Below are 19,501 nucleotides of genomic sequence, written 5' to 3' on the forward strand. Positions count from 1 at the left end.
ATCCGGGAAGTCACTGTCGTTGACATTAAGCAGTTACTGACAACGGCTCCCTTGTATTTGCAGAGGCTGTTTCTCGGACCCCGCACCTTGTCAGTGAGTCACGTGTGCTGTTGTTACTTCATCTTCGTTCCTCATGCATGTTTCCTTCTCCGGCCCACTCCTGGTGCTCGTACTGTCATAGTTTGGTCTCTCTCATGTATGTTTCCTTATTTCCTGTGTAAGCCCGCTGTGGCTGACAGTCTGCCCACACTCATCGTGTGCACGGATGGTGCCCATTCATAGTGGAACCAAGTTACACATGTCAGCAGTTGGGTCACTGCCTGTTGACAGTTGTCAGTCTGATTTCCTAATCCTTCATTTTTATCAAAGACAGTGAAACACACCTAATCAGACACTCCACATTTATGGAAAGTTAATTACCACCAAAAAAGGGGGCAGAAACATGCAAAGGAAATGGCTATTTTCTAGAAGGACACTAGTTGTGAACGCACTTTAACACAGAGTGGCACAATTTAAATGTCCTGTTTCCAGTGAGCAGGCAAAAGAATGGACTGTTATTTCTGTTGTATCCTGCACACGAGAGAAAGGTCAGGACTGACATGTAAAGAGAGTTTGATTTCCAAGCTCACTCTTATTATAAAGATGACATGAAGAGGGACTCAGCCAGAATTTGGGCATTTCATGGAGGCTGATCTCAGGACACTGCCACTGTGACTCGCCCGAGGCCTCCCTTTTTATCTCAAGTTGTCTTCTTGTGTCCACAGCCGTCCCTACAGCAACACCCAGGATGGTAACAGCAAGACCAGGTAAGCCGTGGAATGCATGCTTTTCTTACCCACTGTCCTTTTTTTTGGGGGGGGGGTAGTAATTAGGTTTATTTATTTATTTTTAATGGAGGTGCTGGGGACTGAACCCAGGGCCTTGTGCATGCTGAGCACATGCTCTACCACTGAGCTGTACCCTCCCTGTCCTTTCCTCTTGTTACCGGCATTGGTACCTGTTTCATGGGCAGAAACTGGACCAACTGTAAGTGGTCCATCTGGTTGCAGCAGTCCGGCTGGCTCTGAGCCAGCTCTCCAGGGCCGTTCGGAACGCTTGGGATCTTTTGGGTCTAGCGTCCCATGGTGAACAGAGTTCATTTTTTTCAGTGCCTTTCAGAGTCATCAAAGTCTGAGTGGCTCTCAAGTGCCCTCTAGTGGGATTGTATCTTTTCTTTATATGGCCTGGCCTGATCATTGATAACCTCACAACTGCATCCTAATAGACATTTTCAAAGTGGAGTGTCAGAGCCATCCTAGAGGCCATGAGGTAGACTAGGAGAGAGAAAAAGAAAACTAGTGATGTTTGGAATCAGGCAAACTGAGTTTGGATCTGCTCCTTCGCAGATGTGGGATTTGGGGTGAATCACTTTGTTTCTCCAACTGTTGGTGTCCTTGTACTTAAAACTGGTATAACAATACTCTTCTTTCCTGAGTTATCATAAAGGTGAAGGCAAACACACACACACACACACACACACACACACACACAAAGAAAGCACTTCCCGAAATCACAGATCATTCTGCAAATTATGATGTTTTTTAGTGTTTAGCCAAGACAGGTTGGCATACACTCCTAGCCCAATAGATACTCATTTAGTGAACAGTTTAGGTTAAGTGTTGTTTTGGCAGTCTTAATGACTTATCAGCTGCCAACTAAGAGGTTGACTAGTTGACCGACCTTTTACCGAGTTCTCCATCCCTAACTGTGGCGTGGGGGTGGGGAGTGCAGCCAGCTCAAGGGAAGTGAGCAGAGCGCCCAGAGGCCACAGCCACCAGGTCTCTGTCTGCAGGGGACTGGCCAGAGCTGCGGCTGGTGGGCGGCTCAGGACGGTGCTCAGGACGCGTGGAGGTCCGGTACCAGGGGGCCTGGGGCACCGTCTGTGACGACCTGTGGGACCTGAATGAAGCCGAGGTCGTGTGCCGACAGCTGGGCTGCGGTCGGGCCGTGTCCGCCCTCGGGAAGGCCCACTTTGGCCAGGGCTCCGGAGACATCTTCCTGGACAACCTCCAGTGTGCGGGGGTGGAGCGCTACCTGGGCCAGTGCGCCCACTCGGGCTGGTCGGAGCACAACTGCAGCCATCACGAGGACGCTGGTGTCATCTGCTCAGGTATCCCCTCCCCTCTCAGGCAGTAGTTTCAGACGTGCTGGTGGAAGACATTTTGAAACTGTGCATCCCAAAAGGATTTTTCTTCCCTCCATCCACTCACTTATTCTGTCGTCAACCAGTCCTTGAGCATCTGCTCTGCTGGGTCCTGGGCTCAGACACACGCCCTGGCCCGGGCAGCTCCAGGCTGCACACAGGAGGTCTCGAATTAGCAGGCACCCCCTTCCCCAGGGTGTCACGGTGCAGAACCCAGGGCCCACCTCCAGAGAGTGCAGTGAGCTGGGTTTGGGAAGAGGCTCTGGAATTTGCCTCCTAATGAGTATTCCAGGGGATACTGTGCAAGGGGAACCGTGAGTGATCCAGCTCTGGCCACCAAGAGGCGGAGCTGACCCAGCTGCTATACCCCACTTACCAAGGACAAGGACCAGGCCAGAGGAGGGGTGGATTTGCCCAGGATGCAGTGCTCTGAGTCCTGTGCCCCCAAAAGGCCATGGTCCTCTCCCCTTCATTCCCCACCCCATACCCTGGTTACCCCACCTCCTCCACACTTTGAATTCACTAAAGAGAGTGACCTGTTGCCTTTCTTTATGCATTCAGATGCAGAAGACCTGCCTCCTCCTACACCTCCAGGTATGCCGATATTTTTTTTTAGTCTAAGTAACTTTATAATAATATTAACTCCAACAATAGCATCAAATACTTACAAATGCTAAGAACCAGGCACTGTTCTGAGGCCTTTGCATATGTAACTCATTTAATCGCTATGATAATCCCACGAGGTAAGTACTTTGATTATTCCCATTTTCCAGATAGGTAAATTGAGATACAGAGTTAGTAACGTACCCAGGACTAGCCAGTGGATTTGAACCCAAGCGGTCAGCGCTCTTAGCCACCAGTCTTTTACTGCACCTGTTAATTGGCCCCAGCGACACAAAGACCAGGCAAAACTAACACAAAGAAGGGAGACCTTTTGCTCAGATTATTGCTAATCTTCAAGACAATCCTGGAAAAAAAAATTACAGAGGAATTTGAGACGCGAAAGGTTTATGTAACTTTCCTGAGATCACACAGCAAGTATATGGGAGAAGCAAGTTTTGACCCTCATCTGTAGGACCCCGTAGTACGTGCTCTTGGGGATCTTTTGCCTGTTTTCAGAGATCGCATAAATTAATGATTGATTGACATTCATCTGTAATAAAAACCAAAGATTTGAAAAGTCAGGTTAACACATACAGTGTAAATTCTGAAATGAGGCTGAAGGTAAATGAAAAGACATTTTGTTTCATTGCAACTGACATTTCTGAGCATCTGCTCAGCAGCAGGTGTGAAGCCAGAGTTCCTGCATAAGTATTCGATCCTTGCAGCAGAGGATTAAGCAGATCAAGAAACCTGCCCAGGAGAGCTCAGTTAGAAAGGAGCAGAACTAGAATTTTCAAGCACCATCTCTTTCCCTCTGAACGCACCTGGCTGTCCTCACACAGCCTCAGAGAACATGCACAGGTCACAGGTCACTGACAGAAGCACCTCTCTGGACACTTGGCTGCAGGAGACCTTGATGTGTTCTGGGTATTCCTGCAGGGCATATGTGTTGGGGTCATGAGTGAGAGGAGAAAGGCCGTCTGAAGTTAAAAGACCTTCGATTGGGGTAAGGGCAGTATATGTTCAAATCAAGGCTTATCTGTAGTTTTCTCGTTTGTGTAACTCGGCTAAGCTGGAAATGACATGGATGATGGGGAAATGAGGAAGGCCATGTCGTGTGAAAGGAGTCCTGGTCATCTGCTACTCCAGAACATAGTGGTTTAAAACAACAACCATTTAGTTACAAGTCATAGTTTTGGGGGTCAGGGCTCTGGGCTGCGAGAGTCTTCTGTTCTACGTAGCATTGAGCAGGATCACCTAGTGGCTGGTCTGGAGAGTCCAGGATAGCTGCACTCACACACCTGATGTCTTGGTAGGGACAGCCGAGTGAATGGGCTCAGCCAAGGGCTGTCTTCCTTCCCAGGTGGTGTCAGGATCTCTTCACATGATCCCTCCAGCACGGCAGTCAGATTTCTTCCAGGGTGGCTTGGTACCACGAGCAAGCCAGTATTCCCAAGACAGAAAGTGGAAGCTGCCAGTGTCCCAAGGCACAACATCGCTCCTGCCGTATTCTGTTGTCAAAGCAGCCACCGAGCCCACTCAGGTGCAAGGGAGGGGACCTAGACCCCCGCCTTGACACGAATCATGTCCAGGCATTTGTGGCCTTCCTTCCTTTAGTCTGCCACAGGACCATAGGGAATATTCACTCAGCACCTTCGCACTTTTCTCAGTATTCAGTACGTTGACTGATTTCTCAGGAAATCCTTTGCTAACTTGTAGATGAAGCTAAGCGATTTCTCCCTGGATGTCATCAGTATCTCCCTTTTTTTCCCTTCTAGGTCTTTCCACAGCTTCTCAGGATCATGTGACAGGTAGCTGTTGTTTTAAATTGAAATGGTAACTCCTTGCCAAGAGAACCATCACAGTAGATGCCCGGCATTGTGCCCAGGACCTGACACTGAGAGGCTGGTGCGGCTTCTCTGCTGCCCAAGCCAGTCCTGCCACAGCCCCTTCCAGAGAAGGCAGAGCATGCAGCACAGGGAACTGTGTTCAATATTTTGTGGTAACTTATGGTGAAAAAGGATATGAAAACAAATATATGTATGTTCATGTATGACTGAAGCATTGTGCTGTACACCAGAAATTAACACATTGTAAATGACTATACTTCAATAAAAATGCATATATACAGAGAGGACAGGGCAAGCCAGCCAGGGCCTCAGCCGGAGGAGCCCCTTAGTCCTCACCACTGCCTTGCTGAGGGGCACTGCATTTGTACTTCTAATGCTTGTCAATGCTGACTTTTTCACCAAAAGAGCAGGCTGGGAAGGGGGCACGTGGATCTGCCCAGGTCAGAGTAGGTAGGAGGGTGACAAGGGACTTGAGGAGAATGTGGCTCAGTCCACCTGGCCGTCCTCAGCCAGCCTCCTCTGGGTACAGCCCTGCAGGGGGCACCCAGGACGGGCCCCACTCATCATCCCTGCCACGTGTAGAGGCTTCGAGACACCCAACTCCTGGGGGCTTCCGTGTCAGTCTGACGAGGCCCACGTCTTGTAAACTACAGATGCCATCAGCAGTAGCACTCTGGGCTGACTGTCACCTCACCACTTCCCATCACCCGTCGTAGGAAAGACCAGGAATCTGTGGGTTTCCGGGAGGATTACGAGGTAGTCAGGAAGAACAGAAAGAATTAAGCAACTTCATAATTTGGGCACAAGGTCAACAAAACATCATGTTTTCAAATTTCCTCTGAAATAATTTGATGATTTCTAATTTTTCTACTTTTTTTGTGTGGCATGCTCCTTTAAATATATATGCGAGTGTGAAAATGTGTGTCTATTTATACGAATAGGACAAGTAGTATGGCAGAATTAGATTTGACTTGTTTAAATCTTATAAATCCAAAAACCTGTAAGTTCCAGTCTCAGTAGATACTGAGCTAAAGGAAACACAACCTACCCAGAAAAAGTGATGAAAAAGTAGTTAAAGGGAGGTCCCAGTCGTAACTGCCCCAACAGCCCACACTGCCCCCTTTCCCTTTGTCTCCAACTCCTTGGACCCTAAAGTTGTTCCAGAGCCTCTTGTTCCCCAAACCTCCTCAAACTCACCCCTTCCCAGGGCGCATTCAGCTTCTGTCTCTTTGTCTCTCTTCCCCAGACTCTCATGTAGATCTGTTCTGCCTCTCTCCCAGCAAGCAAGAATCCTTCCACTTAGAAAGACGGTGGGGAGAGTAACGGACAGGACAACTGTGACGTTTTCTTCATCCAGAAAGAGGAGGAGAGGGAAAGGCAGGGAGCTCTCACACATTAGTACCTCTTGATCCGCCAGAGTTAGGTTGCATGGACTCTCCTTCCCAGGAGATGTCTGGGCAAAAAATCTCTTCAGACAGCCTTGTGCGTCCACCCAGGCGGGCTGCAGCCTGACTCCACCAGGCCACTGGGTGGGAGCTGGTCGCTACTGGGATCACACGAGTCACATCAAGGGGACACATCCTGATGTCCTTCTTCTGTTGTTGCAGGAGGAAGTAACTCCTGTGGAGGGGTCATTTCCAGTATCTCCGGCTCATTTTCCAGCCCGCTGTATCCAGAAAACTACCCAACAGACATCCAGTGTGTTTGGGAAATCCATGTGGCTAAAAAATTCCGCATAGAGCTCATGATCCCAACTTTAAAGTAAGAAAACTTTTTGATGAGAAAAGTCTATCTAAATAAGAACACTGGTTTGTGAAATCATAATGGAGATATTTCTGTTAGTGAGGACATGTAGGGGTTAAACCTGAAGAACCCAAAACTCTTTCTAGTTTGAAGCTTGAGTTGATTTTGTAGAGCTGCCCAGTGAGTTACTTCTAGCTTGAAAAATTCAATACGTGGTTTATTAACATATTTGACTTAATCCTATTATGATGCCTTTTCTTTTTTTTTTTTTTTTTTCTAAAAATGTGACAAAAATCCTCCTTATCAGCTTTGCCATCGCTATATACTGGGTACTAATCTTCATCCTCTTAGACTTTCTTTTTCCTTTATCTAAATTTTAAGTAAGCAGTACAAGGTTTTCCATACACATCAGTCAACTACTCCAGCCTTGAGCCCTGCATTCTCTAAAGGTTGCCACAAAGTAAAAGATATTACATGGATGTAATATCTCATCTGTGATGTAAAGAGAATAGAATTTCCAAAATCACTGCCATTTTTTATCTTCAGGACATAAAGTAGTAGCTGACAATGATTTAGTATTGGCTGTGTGCTCAGGCTCCGTACTGTGTATTTGGTATGCTTTGCCATAGTCCAGCGTCACCATAGCCCTAAGATAGATGTCCTTGTCTCCCCAGTTAGAGATGAAGAAGCTGAGGCTCAGAGAGGTTAACTTACTGACCCAAGGCTTATGTCTTTAGTCCTGCTGAGTGTCAGAGACCCAGGTCTTCTGGAAGATTCTGTAAGCAGAGTCTGTACAATGCCATTCTTACTGTGTAGGACACACACCATGCTCTAAACACAGCCATGCTGTGAGATGCCATGAAAATCCCTCTTCAATGTGCACTGAACTGTTGCTCAGTCCAGGGTGTCAGACATGCCTTATACCGAAGAATATTCTAGAAACATATTGTCTTTGTTGACTAAAACCCTAAGGACACAGATCGCTCACAATGAAGTGAGAACCTTGAACCGCATCTCTAAATCCTGTCATGTTATCAGTTATCCTTCAGAATCAGGCCTCACCCACATCCCCTTGAGTAATTACCACAATGCAGATACTCTTCTACTTTCTGACATTTTTATTTTAAAATCGGATTTTTTTTCCCTCCCCAGGAATTTGGGTATGAAAAATGTTGTGAAATACATAGGTATGAAAATCTGGTTGTGATGTTGGCTACATGCTGATCATTGGGGAGGATTTACTGTTAATTTATTTGCAGTGTGCATTTCCTACTGTTCCATGTAAGTTGTGATTGGCCAAAACCATTACGATTTTGAAATTTCTGTTACTGAACTGTAACCACAAGCCTCATACATTCCTCAGACAAAGATAGTAAGAGTTTATCTGACAGTAAGACACCTGCAAAAGTTAATTGATACTTTATGTATTAATATACAATTTAAAGTATAATTCAAATATTTAACCTGTGATTGTCAAAGTTTTCAAGCTTTAAGATCTAGGAATCTCTGACTTGCTACTAACCCTGCACTGAACTTCGCCCAGGCTGGAAGATATCCTTGGATGCCCCTACGACTCAGTTGAAATCTTCGATGGCCCCAGGATTGCCTCGCTGTCCATGGGGAAATTCTGCGCCTCTGCAGCTGTGATGTTTTTCTCCTCCTCACACATCGTAACTGTGGTGTTCCGGAGTGATTCTGTGATCACCAACACTGGCTTTTATGCTCAGTTCAATGCGATTGAGCAGGGCCAAAGAGAGTCAGGTAGGAAGCTTCAAGTAGGTTTTTGCTCTTGAAAAGACAATAATTTTCTAATTTAAGAAACTCCCCTGTTAGCAGAGAGGGCTGGGATTCAGTTTTAAAAGCCCCGTACACACTTAGCTCCATAAGCCCTGCTGCATTGCTGCTAGATTTTTTTCACTAAGAGGGCCACGTGGGCAATTGAAATAAAGCAGTGATGTGCAGCCTGTTTATAAATGAGCAGGTTGCTTCTCCCCACAGCAGCGACTAACACTGCTTGCCCCCCCGGGAGCTGTCCAGGGTGCTAGAACCTAAAAGCCAAATTTTCGAGAATTCTCTTCCCTCCACCAGCTGGCACACTTCCCACCTTGCCTGTATTGGACCAGAGATTCATCCAGATAAGCAGAGGCTTGGGGACTCCTTCAGCCATGGCCCTATAGGCAGTCGTAACAGAGCCAGGTCCAGTTTGCGCCCAGTAAGCGTACTGTCTGCCAGTTGTGAGACCCCTGATTCTCAGGGGTCCCTACAGGAACCCCAGTAACTCTTTCAGATCACCAGTAAGTCAGGTGGTAACTCCCTGGTTGTATTTTAAGGCTGGGGGTTGGATGTTGGTTTCTGAGTAAAGGAATTTCTTATATATTTGACCTTCAAAGGCAGATTAGAGACCTTACTTGGAGAGGCTCAGTAAGGTCCACCATTTGAAGTCCAAGTCCATTCATTGGCTCAAGGTCATCGTTTACTCATCCAGTAGTACTTACTGAGGTCCTCCTGTGCACTAGGCCCAGTTATAAGTGCTGAGGACACAGAAAACAGTATCGTGCTTTTTCCTCATGGAGTTTACAGGAGAGTGGATGTGGGTGAGTGAGGAAGGATCAGGGCACAAGACACAAGTAAATAAACAAGATGATTTGCATGTAGTGGTAAGGCTGGGAATACAGAACCAGGTGAGATGAAAGAGAGTGCCTGGGGTGGAGGATGTGCTACCGTGGATTGAACAGGAATGGACAGCTTTGCTGAGGAGGTGATGCGCAGTGAATGACCGTGAAAGGACATTCCAGGCGGAGAGTGGCAAAGGTAAATGCTCTCAGGGAGGAAACAGTTAGACGTGTTGGAGAAACAGAAAGAAGGCCAGTGTGGAAGAGCCTGTGGCGACAGTAGGAGAAACCCATCCCTAGGGGGTCTGCCAGAGACAGCAGGTAATTCCAGCTGGCCTGTTGGCCCAGAAATAGCCATTCCTTGGGGTTTTATGAAACCATAGACACCTTTGTGGTCCAGTACACCCTAGTGGCCAGGCACCTTTAACGGACTGTATCTACACTTATCCAAGCACTTGCACAAGTTGTGTCCAGAAAACACAGCTAGGAACCTATTTCTCCAGGAACCCAGGTTTGTGAGCCAGAGAACCACACAGCAAGATCTGCAGAAACCACAGTGTGCTGGGGCTGAGCACTGTGTTTTATATTCATGCTCCAATTGGCTTGTCACCACAGCCCTCTGAGATACATGCTGCTAGACAGTCCATTTTACAGATGAGGAGACTGAGGCCCAGGGAGGCGAAGTAACTTGTCAGAGGTTACACAACTGAGGACCAGTAGAGCTGGGATCCAAACCCACCTGTCTCACTCTTAAGCCTAACATATTATGGAATTAAGACAGCATTAAGGCTTTGCTGTTGCATTTATTTGCCTTAGCCACCAACATGGGAGATGGAAATCCTTCCTACTTAAACCCCAAAGTCAAAAATAAAATCCCACTTTGTTTAAAAGATGGACCAGAGCTGCGGCTGGTGGGCAGCTCAGGATGGTGCTCAGGACATGTGGAGGTCCTGCACCAGGGGTCCTGGGGCACCGTCTTTGACAACCTGTGGGACCTGAACGAGGCCAAGGTTGTGTGCCGACAGCTGGGGTGTGGACAGGCCATCACTGCCCCTGGAAAGGCCCACTTCGGCCCAGGCTCTGGAGACATCCTGCTGGACAGCATTCAATGTTCAGGAAGCGAGAACCACCTTGGCCAGTGCCCTAGCTCTGGCTGGTCAGATCACAATTGTGGTCACCATCAGGATGCTGGCGTCATCTGCTCAGGTACATCTCCTCCCATGGCGGGTCCTTTCAGCCAGCAGCATCTCAGTGATGGAAGGAGTGTGTGCACAGAGCAGGGCCAGGGAAGCTAAGGATGGTGGCCTGACAGATGAGCGTGCCTTCAGCCAGGTTGACAGAGCATGCTGAGAGCTGGGCTCCATTGTGAACCCACACTCCAGGGCTGCACAACGTCAGGTCCTGTTCTCTGCAGCCTCTCCCAGGTTCAGAGCTGCTTCTGCAGAGTCTAAACAGGCCCTGCTCTCGCTTGTGTAACACGAAGCCTGCCTGCTTGAGGTCTGCCCACACTAGAAAACCATCACTTGTCTTCATAAAATTTAACTTAGATTTCCTAAACACATCTCTTTTTTAATCCATGCAGATGCTGGGGACCGGGCTCCAGATGTGATTTCTGCACCTCCAGGTAGGTCTGACACTGAATTTCCAATATCTCTGCAAAGTGAATAAGAAATTTAACCTCAGTTGTGACTGAGACACAGGTAGACAGTGACCTAGACATTAGAAGCACACAAGGAGGTTTTAAAATTCCTGCTGCCCAAGCTGCACCCCAGATCAGTCCCATCAGAGCCTCTGAGATCACACCCAGTCATCAGTAATATTGAAAACTCTCTGTGTGATTCCAACATGCAGCCAAGGTTGAGAACCAGTGACTTGGACAACCAGCTAAGAGTCACATTTCCCAAATGAAATGACATCCTGAAAGCTCCTCCCTGGACAGCAGAGCAAGGAGGGGAATGAAGGAAGGTGGTTCCATCATGTGGCTGAGAAGAGGGTTGGTATGGAGAGGGGAGGAAGGGGAGAGGTTTGCGCCTCAGGGATATGGATTAGAAGATGAAAACCTACGAGTCAGCAAAGATGCCTTGAATGTCGAACTCTCCCAGTGGGTCAGGAGCAGACTGGGGGTAGGAAGTGAAACCACTTGGGGCTCCTCTGTAGGCCAGCACAGCAGGAACAGAGAAAGGGGACACCTTCTTCAGGTAACCTACTCCAAGTCGATGTGCAGCAGTGACCCCCCAACTCAAGATTCCAGCTGATTATATCAGAGCACATGTGGTCCTGCCTCTCCAGGACTGGCTCTCAGCTGCCTGCTTCCCTGCCAGCTGGTGCCCTGGGCACCTCCCTCCAACTCCTCCCCAGACTTACCTAGTGATTACTGCCACTTTTTCCCCTCAGTAGGGTCCTGGATGTGGGGAAGGTCCAGGGTGCACCCTGCAGTGTTTGGGGGCCAGGCAAGGTGGCTAGTAGCTGTCCTTATCCTGGGCTGGCAGCACTATGCTGCATTTGGAGGGACACTAGTGGGGGCGTCTTACCTCAGTTCAGGTTCCGAGAGCGTCCCAAGTGGAAGTCGCCGCCCCTGGTATGGGTTGCAGAGGCGGGCCTGTGGGAAGAAGCCCATCTCACTTTATTGGAATACTTGTCCAACCTATCTTTCCCCACTGTGGTGCTCAGCTTTCCAGTTTCCAGCATTTGCAGCATTTTGGCATCTCTTAAATTTCTACTGACACAGTGGCATGCTCATAAGCCAAGTGATGTTACTGTGGGTGATGCCTCATGAGTGGTCATTCTCAGGACAACCCTTGGGTTGGAGGACCCAGAAAACCAATCATGTAACTTCATTGTCTGTGATTTCCTGGTAAATCACTGAGAGAAGGGGAGAGGCTGCCTCTCAGATCAGGGAGAATAGAGGGAAGAGTTTGTTTACACTCTGCATTAAGACTCAAGAGTAGTGGCGGCTTCATTCATTTGTGCTTACATATAGGATGATTTTTATCATGCTAAGCTCTTGCCTGATTTTGTCTGGTTTTGATTTTTGCAGCTGCCATTTCTCAAGCACCTATCCCACAAGGTAACTCTCTTTCATTGAAAATATAACCTGTAAAGGATGGAATCGTGGTGATAGTTCATAAAAGGAGGACAGATGTCTCCTGTTCTGGCCTGAGGGGGAGGAGTTGGTGGGGCAGAGCCTTCGCAAGTGGTTGGATTGTCTACATCTCAGTTGAGCTGATTTGCATGCCAGGAAGCTGGGGAGACCATTGACGCCCTATTGCTGGACACCCCACACGTGCCACATCCATATCCACATTCATTTCCAGTCTAACCTGCAGTTTTAAGATTGTGTCTACCAGTTATACATCTCCCCTCCTCCCTTACTCCCTCTCAGGGGTATAGTCACCCATCCGCCAAGCCACAACTATGTCAACACCAGCACGGTCCTTTCCCTTTTGTGATTCACTGTTGAGCTTGGAATTCTGGATTCTATCCCTGGGGAAATGCCAGGGATGGGCCCAGAGAATCCAGCCCCAAGTCTCTTATCTGCTTTCACAGGAGGAAGTAACTCTTGTGGGGGAGTCATTTCAAGTCTCTTGGGCTCCTTCTCCAGTCCTTGGTATCCAACAAACTACCCCACCAATGTGGAGTGTGTCTGGGTGATACACCTGGCTGAGAAGTTCCTCATAGAGCTGACCATCCCCAGCCTGAAGTAAGCAACTTTGTCTTTCTCCACTTCAAAGGCCAGATGGGATTTGAATCCATGCTTTGCCCAAGAGGGCACCTTTCCAAGTGTCTGAGTCATTTCAGCCATTGTAGCAAGAACACAATGAACTGGGTAGCTTAATAAGCAGCAGCAGTTTACTTCTCACAGTCCTGCAGGCTGGAGAGTCCAGGACCAGCGTACCAGCACATTTGATGCCTGGTGAGGACCCATGCATGTCCTGGTTCCTAGGTGGTCGTCTTTCACCATGAGCTCGCTGGTGGGAGGGACAAGGGATCTTTCTCAGGCCTCTTTTATAAGGGCACTGATCCCATCATGAGGGCTCTGCCTCATGAACCAATCTCTTCCCAAAGGCCCCACCTCCTAATACCATCGTATTGGGGGTTAGGTATCCACACAGGAATTTTGAGAAGACACACACATTCAGCCAACAGCACGATGTGACAGATCCTTTCACACTTTAGGTGAAAATTGGTCAGCTGAGCTTGGGGAGTCTTATAATCACTGAGCCCAACTTCCTCTGCAATCGGAGAAGACCCCATGAACATCCTGACACCATCCCCAAGGGACCCACATGTGAAGACCTCACCCCTCCACTCACAGCCAGCTCCATTTGGGGCTCGCCTCTTCCTGCAGCTGAACTTAGATCTCATGTTCTCCATGACCATTTTCTGATCTTCAGTCTTCCCTCCGATGCTACACAAAACAAATCTGCTTCCTCTTCCCTTCAAGAATTTCTATCATGTTATTTCTAAGGTTTTTCTTTTACAGATCAAATAGCGTCAGTTCCCTTATTCCTCATATTATGTACATTGGGTTTCCTACTTCTTTCTCCAAACATCACCCATTTTTAAAGGAATTTATCCCATTTCAGTGCATATTCGTATGCACGTATATGTATTCATATTCACATACATATAGATGAGAAATTTTTTAATGAAAATACTACTTTTCCTGGTAACGTTTAACCCTGGTTTCATCTTTCTACACTGGGTTGCATCTGGGTCATCCTCTCTCCCTGACTTTGTCGCACAGTCTGTCCAGACCTCTCCCACTGCTTTCCATCTGTGTTCATTGGCCGCAGCAGTCCAGGATGTGAGTGGTTAAATGCTGCCTTCAAATGTAATGGGTAGGCAGCGGAGTGTTAGTTTTACATGATGCCTAAACTTCCTTTCAAGTGGGAAGGACGTGACTAGTGTTAAGCAGCTTTATGTATTACAAGCAAAACACATTTATTGTTTGTACATTCCACACCCATTTATTTGTTGAAAGCAATGTGAGAAGACTTGTTACCATATATTTCAAATCTGTGAACTTCATAGCTCTAACGTTTTTTGGGGCACAGAGTAACATTTCATCACTTCTGGAAAATGGTTATTCCGAATAACTGTAATGACCCATACGTCCTGCAATCTCAAGGGAAGTATTCCAGTGGAAACGTTCTACAGTCATTTCAGAGCACACAAACGAAAGACTGTTTAAGATGTCGCTTAGAGGTAGAGCTTAGTTGCTGATTTCTGGGTTTTGATGTTTTTAAGTCTAGATTTATCGATACTTGCTTTCTGTTTCTTAGGACATAAAGTTAGTTATTACTTGCTCCAGTAAATGTCAACTGGGAATGATTCTGCCTCCCCTCAGGACATTTGTTGTCTGGAGACATGTCTCAGTTTGGAGCGCCATTGTCATATAGTGGGTGGAAGCCAGGGGTGCTGCTAAGATTCCTACAATTCACAAGACAGCCCCCCGGCAGCAAAGAATTATCCATCCCCAGTGTCGATGGTGCTGAGACTGAGAAACCCACAGTGAAGGTGTAAGGTGTGCCCTGTAGTGTCACCTGTTACTGCCACACTGTTGTCACATCACACACGGATGTTAGCACTTCTTCGTAATTTAAAAAGGAGTCATTTTGAGGCACTTGGCTCTTATTTCATTGGAAGAGATGTTTTCTGCAACAAACAGGTTTCCAAATTCAGTAGTCTGTGTACTAATGCCATTGTGCCCATTGTGTTATATGTTATGCAATGAGCATTTATAATGCCTGTGTCAGAGGCCACTCTTGTTCAGGTAAAACGTGCCTACCTCACGTTTTCACTGTGTTAGGTAAATGCTGATGTTCTTTAACATAGATTTATTGAGCCCACTTTCTGCGCAGGTCCTGGTCTAGCAATGGGTTTATAGTGCTGAAAAAGACAGATAAGATCTCTACTCTCATTGCGTTTGCATTCCAGATGGTACTTGAGAAAGCCAATAAGTCACTGGACGGTTTCAGTTAGTGATAAGTTGATAAGTGCTATGAAGAAATACACACACACACATACTTGGTAACAAGATAGTGAAAGGCGTGAAGACAGCTTTTGAGATACAATGCCAGGGACAGCATCTCTGATCACCGAGGTTAGATGGAACATGCAGGAAAAACACTTGATTTGAACTGAGCAGTTTGGGGCATTGGAGGGAAGAGTCCTACTCAGTAGGCCCTCAGAGCTTTGACAGCTGTCACCGTATCTCCCTGCACTGGCTCTTGAGAGTTTCACTCAGTGAGACCCTAGTGGACACTTGCCACCACCCCAGGAAGTGGCAGAGTTTGAACGACAAGTCAGGAGACATCCTGGAGACACTCAAGGTAGAGGGAAAGACTGAAAGCCAAATACCAGTTGGAGGTTCCTGAAACAGACCAGGCAAGAGGTGATGGGAGGCTGACTGACCAGGCCCAGTCCGAGTAGGGGAGGACAGGAGGGCAGATTCAGGCAGTACTTGAGGGGTGAAGTCCCCTAGTGAGATGTGTGGTTGGAAGGAAGGGCAGGGATGATGGCAGTTTCTGGCTGGGTGTGATGCAGGGTGTGATTTTTTGTAAGACGTTTCTGCAGATTACCTTGGGGAGCTTAGCTCTGCCTTTTCCGCCTCAGATTAGAGCACAGCCATGGGTGCCCTTATGACTTCATTGAAGTGTTTGATGGACGGCAAGTTGCCTCACTCTCCATGGGCAGATTTTGTGCTGGGACCAAGCTCACCTTCCTCTCCTCCTCAAACATCATGACTGCAGTGTTCAGAAGTGACGCCATGATCACCAGCACCGGGTTTTATGCTGTGTACAGCGCCATCCACCAGGATGAAAGGGAGAGTGGTAGGTATCCGAATGTGTGCCTTGGAGGGACATTAGATCCTTTCCCTTTAAGAGAGGAGATCTTTCTAAATCTGCCCTGCAGGCTCCACCCACACTACCAACACCCTGAGTGACATATCCACACTGACACTAACAGGGCTGGCTGGCAGCCCGCCCCGCCCCCTGCTCTGCCATTCACTGTCACCTTCCTCCACCAGAGCATCCTGGCTGAAGAGACAGATGGCCAAGCCTCACGTCTTGCCTTGGCTTTGTGTGTAGAAGAGAGATCCAAACAACAGACTCTGTCTTCTTTATAGGAAGGGAGAGTGCAGTCGGGCAAATCCTTCCGGAACAAAATCATCTCAAACTACAACTACCAGCCCATCTGCTTCCAGCTGAATTCAATACAAAAACCATCCAGAACACTTACTATGCAGACCTCTTAGGTCCTGCAGCAAGATACGGGGAACATTCCAGAGCTCTCAGTGGATACGGGTTAGGGTGACTGTAATTTATCCTTCAGTCGCAGTACTTTTGAGAATTTAAAAGGGACTTTAAAATAATTAACAGGCATAAAATAATACACCAGTCATGAACCAGGGCTATCCCTGGCACATCAGGACATAAGGCCGCCACACCTAGAATCCAGCTGCCTAACATGGGAAAAGGTGCCCATATTAGAATGTTTGGCATTCTCTGTCTGCACAGAAGGTCCTCGAGTGTGGGGACAGCACCACACCTCGGAGTCACACCACCGCCACCCCGAGCAGCCTCCGGGGAGGGAGAAGCCAGTTACGCAGGAAGGAGCCGTGGGCTTCAAGCCCTCTTAAGTCAAAGTCAGTGTGCCCTAAGGTAGTTTTCTTTCTTTTAAATTGTTGTGCTTGTAGAATGTTCCAGATCCTACCTTAAAAGTTGTGATGATCAAATAGAGGCTTTGTATCACCAGGCAGCCCTTTCCTGGGTGGACATGCCATGGTGCTGGTGACAGTCCACTGTCTTCTCAGTAGGACTAGGGGCCAGTGTCCAGAGAGTGTTAAACACATGCCAGGCTCTGTGCTAAGGCCAGCGCTTCCAGGCTCTCGCTGACTCCACAGTCGCGAGTAAAGTGAAGGCCGTCGGCATCCACGGTTACTGACAAAGCAGCAGAGTGCGTCTAGGATCACACACAGGCCCGGGCTCCACGGTGCTGTGTGAAAGGCTGGCCTCAGCTCTGCGGCTAAAGTTCCTCAGCCCCATAACAGGCCAAAAGCAAGTAAATGCCATGTTTTCCGTTTGCTTTCAGTTTTGGCGCTTCCAGCAATTAGATGAGCCATCAGGAGACTGGAAGGCAGAGGGTGCCCCCTCACCCTGTAGGCACTGACTGGGCTGCCAGTCTCTCACCAGCATGGGTGGGTTTTGATACTTCACTCCCAGCTGCCCAGAACAGAATGTTTCTGATCCTTAAAAAAACAAACAAACAAACAATCAAAAACCTGATTTCCTTTTCTGACTTTTGTGGCATCTTACTCAATCCATCTCTTGTTCTCTTTTCTGTCTTGGAGCAGGTACCGATGACAGTCGGAAAGTAGAACCAACAGGTACTGTTCTTGCATGCATTTCAACCCGTTGCCAGGTCCCTGAAATAAGCAAATCCTAGCTACTCTCTAACCCTGTAATTGGGTCACAGTCCAATTAAATTACCTGTTGTCAGTTAACGAGCAGTGCAACCCATTAGCATTGGCAAAATGATGGAGCTGAGGGGAGCAGCAATGGGTGGGGAGAGAGATCAGGGGGAAGGAAAATTCAGGAGTAAGGGGTGACCTGGGGACACTGGGGGACTGGAGATGCCCACCATAGCTCCTGTCCGGAAAGTAGGAAGACAAGCCAGGCCAGTCGTGCCGTTTTTACATCTCCCGTGTCTTGTAGAAGCATGTATGCCTGATAACAGCTGTCTTACTGCTGCCTTGTTTTTGTCCATCTGCAGTGTCAGTCTCAACCACTGTGACCACCGCACCAGGTAAAACGCTGTCTGCCATCCTGTAAGTGCCTCTTCGAGTTCCATTTATCAGACTAGGTTGTTCCACAGATATTTTGTCCCCAGCACAGCCTCAGTGAAAAACAGAAACCCAGGAGTCTTCTCCACTGGTATTTAAATTTTGTCTTCTCTCTTTTCTATAGCTGTCTCTTCAGCCTCAATGGAAAGGACCTCTCTACCTGGTAAAGGCTCTCTCATTATGGCGTTTCAATGAATGAGACTAGCTTCTTACTTAGCATGTTCTATTTAAAAACATGAGCCCATGTGGTCATTAGACCACAAAGTAGACCTCAATGAAAAGACACATGGAAACATTTTTTTCTCTCATTTTTAAGCGTCCTATTTTCTTTGCTTGTACAGATGTAGCTTCAACCTCAGCAGAAGTGGACACCCCTTCTGGTAATGTTTTCTGCCTGTCACATTTCTTACGTTAAATACGGTCAACTCTCCCTCTATCTGTTTAACAAATGAACATATATGCTGAATATTTTGTCTACAGAATAAGCCCCCATATAAACAGAAGTCCCAGCAGTCTTTTCACAGAAATTTAGCCTCCTGTTCTCCTAATTCATCCTCAGACACAGGAGTGGTCCCTCCGCTGCGGAACACCTTCTGCTTGTTGCACTGGTCTTTATCATGTGCGTGAGAGAGGCGAGGGCTGGGGTCCACACTGCCACCGGCTCGGTGGTGTGTGTGATGTTTCAGGTGATTCTGTGGCCCGTCCAGCACACCCAGATGCACCCACTAGAGACCCAGCTTGTGATAGCATTGGTGCTTTTCATTCACTTTTCTGTCCACCCGCACTCACTGTGGCTGAAAAACAATTCCATTTTCTTTCCCCTAATGTCAGAGTTTGATTCTTCTTTGTTTGTTTGCAGATACAACTCCCACTTCAAGCGAAGCACCTTCCTCACCAGGTACCTCTCTGCCCTTTTCAGTAGCTCTGGTGAGGACTTTCTGAAAAAGCCCAGCCCATCAAGCACTTGCCCACCCAGAGTAAACCCTTCCTGTTTCCCCAGCAGAGATTGGGAGAGAGGGGAGGGGAGGCTGGGGAGGCTCCAGGCCACTCCCCCATCACTGGTGATGGTTCTGACGTGGTGAAGGCAGATGCGGGCACACGGTAAATAGGCCAAAATAGCATCACATGTCAACCCTGGGGGAGACCTTAGCAATGACCCACCCCACTGGTTCCCAAGTATTCCTGTGCAAGTGAATGGCCTGGAGAACTTACCAAAATGCAGAGTCTGATTCAGTGGCTCCAGGTAGAGCCTGAATTCTGCATCTCTCACAGGCTGCCAAGTGATGCCCATGCTCTTGGTCATGGACCACATTCGACGAGTAAGCTGCTAAACCACAACCCTTGTTTTGGAGGCAAATGAGGCCCAGAGAAGGAAGAGGCTTGCTCTAAGTTCACTGTCTTAGTCAGCTAGTGCTGCCATGACACCACAGGCCGCATGGCATAAACAACAGAAATTTATTTTCTCACAATTCGGGAGATGAGAAGTCCCAGATCAAGGTGACAGCAGTGTCAATGTCTGCTGAGGGCTCTTCCTTTGGGTTAGAGAGGGCCTCCTCCCACTGTGTGCTCCTGGGGCCCTAGCTCAGTGTATGCTAGCGGAGACAGAGAGGGCGCTGGTGTGTCTTCTTGTAAGGACACTGATCCTGTCGGATCAGGGCCACAA

General features: G+C 47.9%; 1 protein-coding gene across 1 annotated transcript; it reads left to right on the forward strand.

The window, feature by feature from the left end:
• The first annotated feature begins 67 nt into the window (after positions 1 to 67).
• On the forward strand, positions 68 to 19,169 carry LOC135321857 (putative DMBT1-like protein). The gene is made up of 17 exons (XM_064488601.1): positions 68 to 93; positions 765 to 806; positions 1,832 to 2,149; positions 2,744 to 2,776; positions 4,564 to 4,596; positions 6,243 to 6,396; positions 7,922 to 8,139; positions 10,573 to 10,614; positions 12,028 to 12,057; positions 12,537 to 12,690; positions 15,609 to 15,826; positions 17,350 to 17,382; positions 17,769 to 17,801; positions 17,963 to 18,001; positions 18,180 to 18,218; positions 18,698 to 18,736; positions 19,111 to 19,169. The coding sequence occupies exons 2-17, from the start codon at positions 788 to 790 to the stop codon at positions 19,167 to 19,169; spliced, it is 1,461 nt and encodes a 486-aa protein (XP_064344671.1). The 5' UTR covers positions 68 to 93; positions 765 to 787.
• Positions 19,170 to 19,501: the final 332 nt, after the last annotated feature.

The sequence above is a fragment of the Camelus dromedarius genome, chromosome 8, assembly GCF_036321535.1.
Source record: "Camelus dromedarius isolate mCamDro1 chromosome 8, mCamDro1.pat, whole genome shotgun sequence".
Taxonomy (NCBI): domain Eukaryota; kingdom Metazoa; phylum Chordata; class Mammalia; order Artiodactyla; family Camelidae; genus Camelus; species Camelus dromedarius.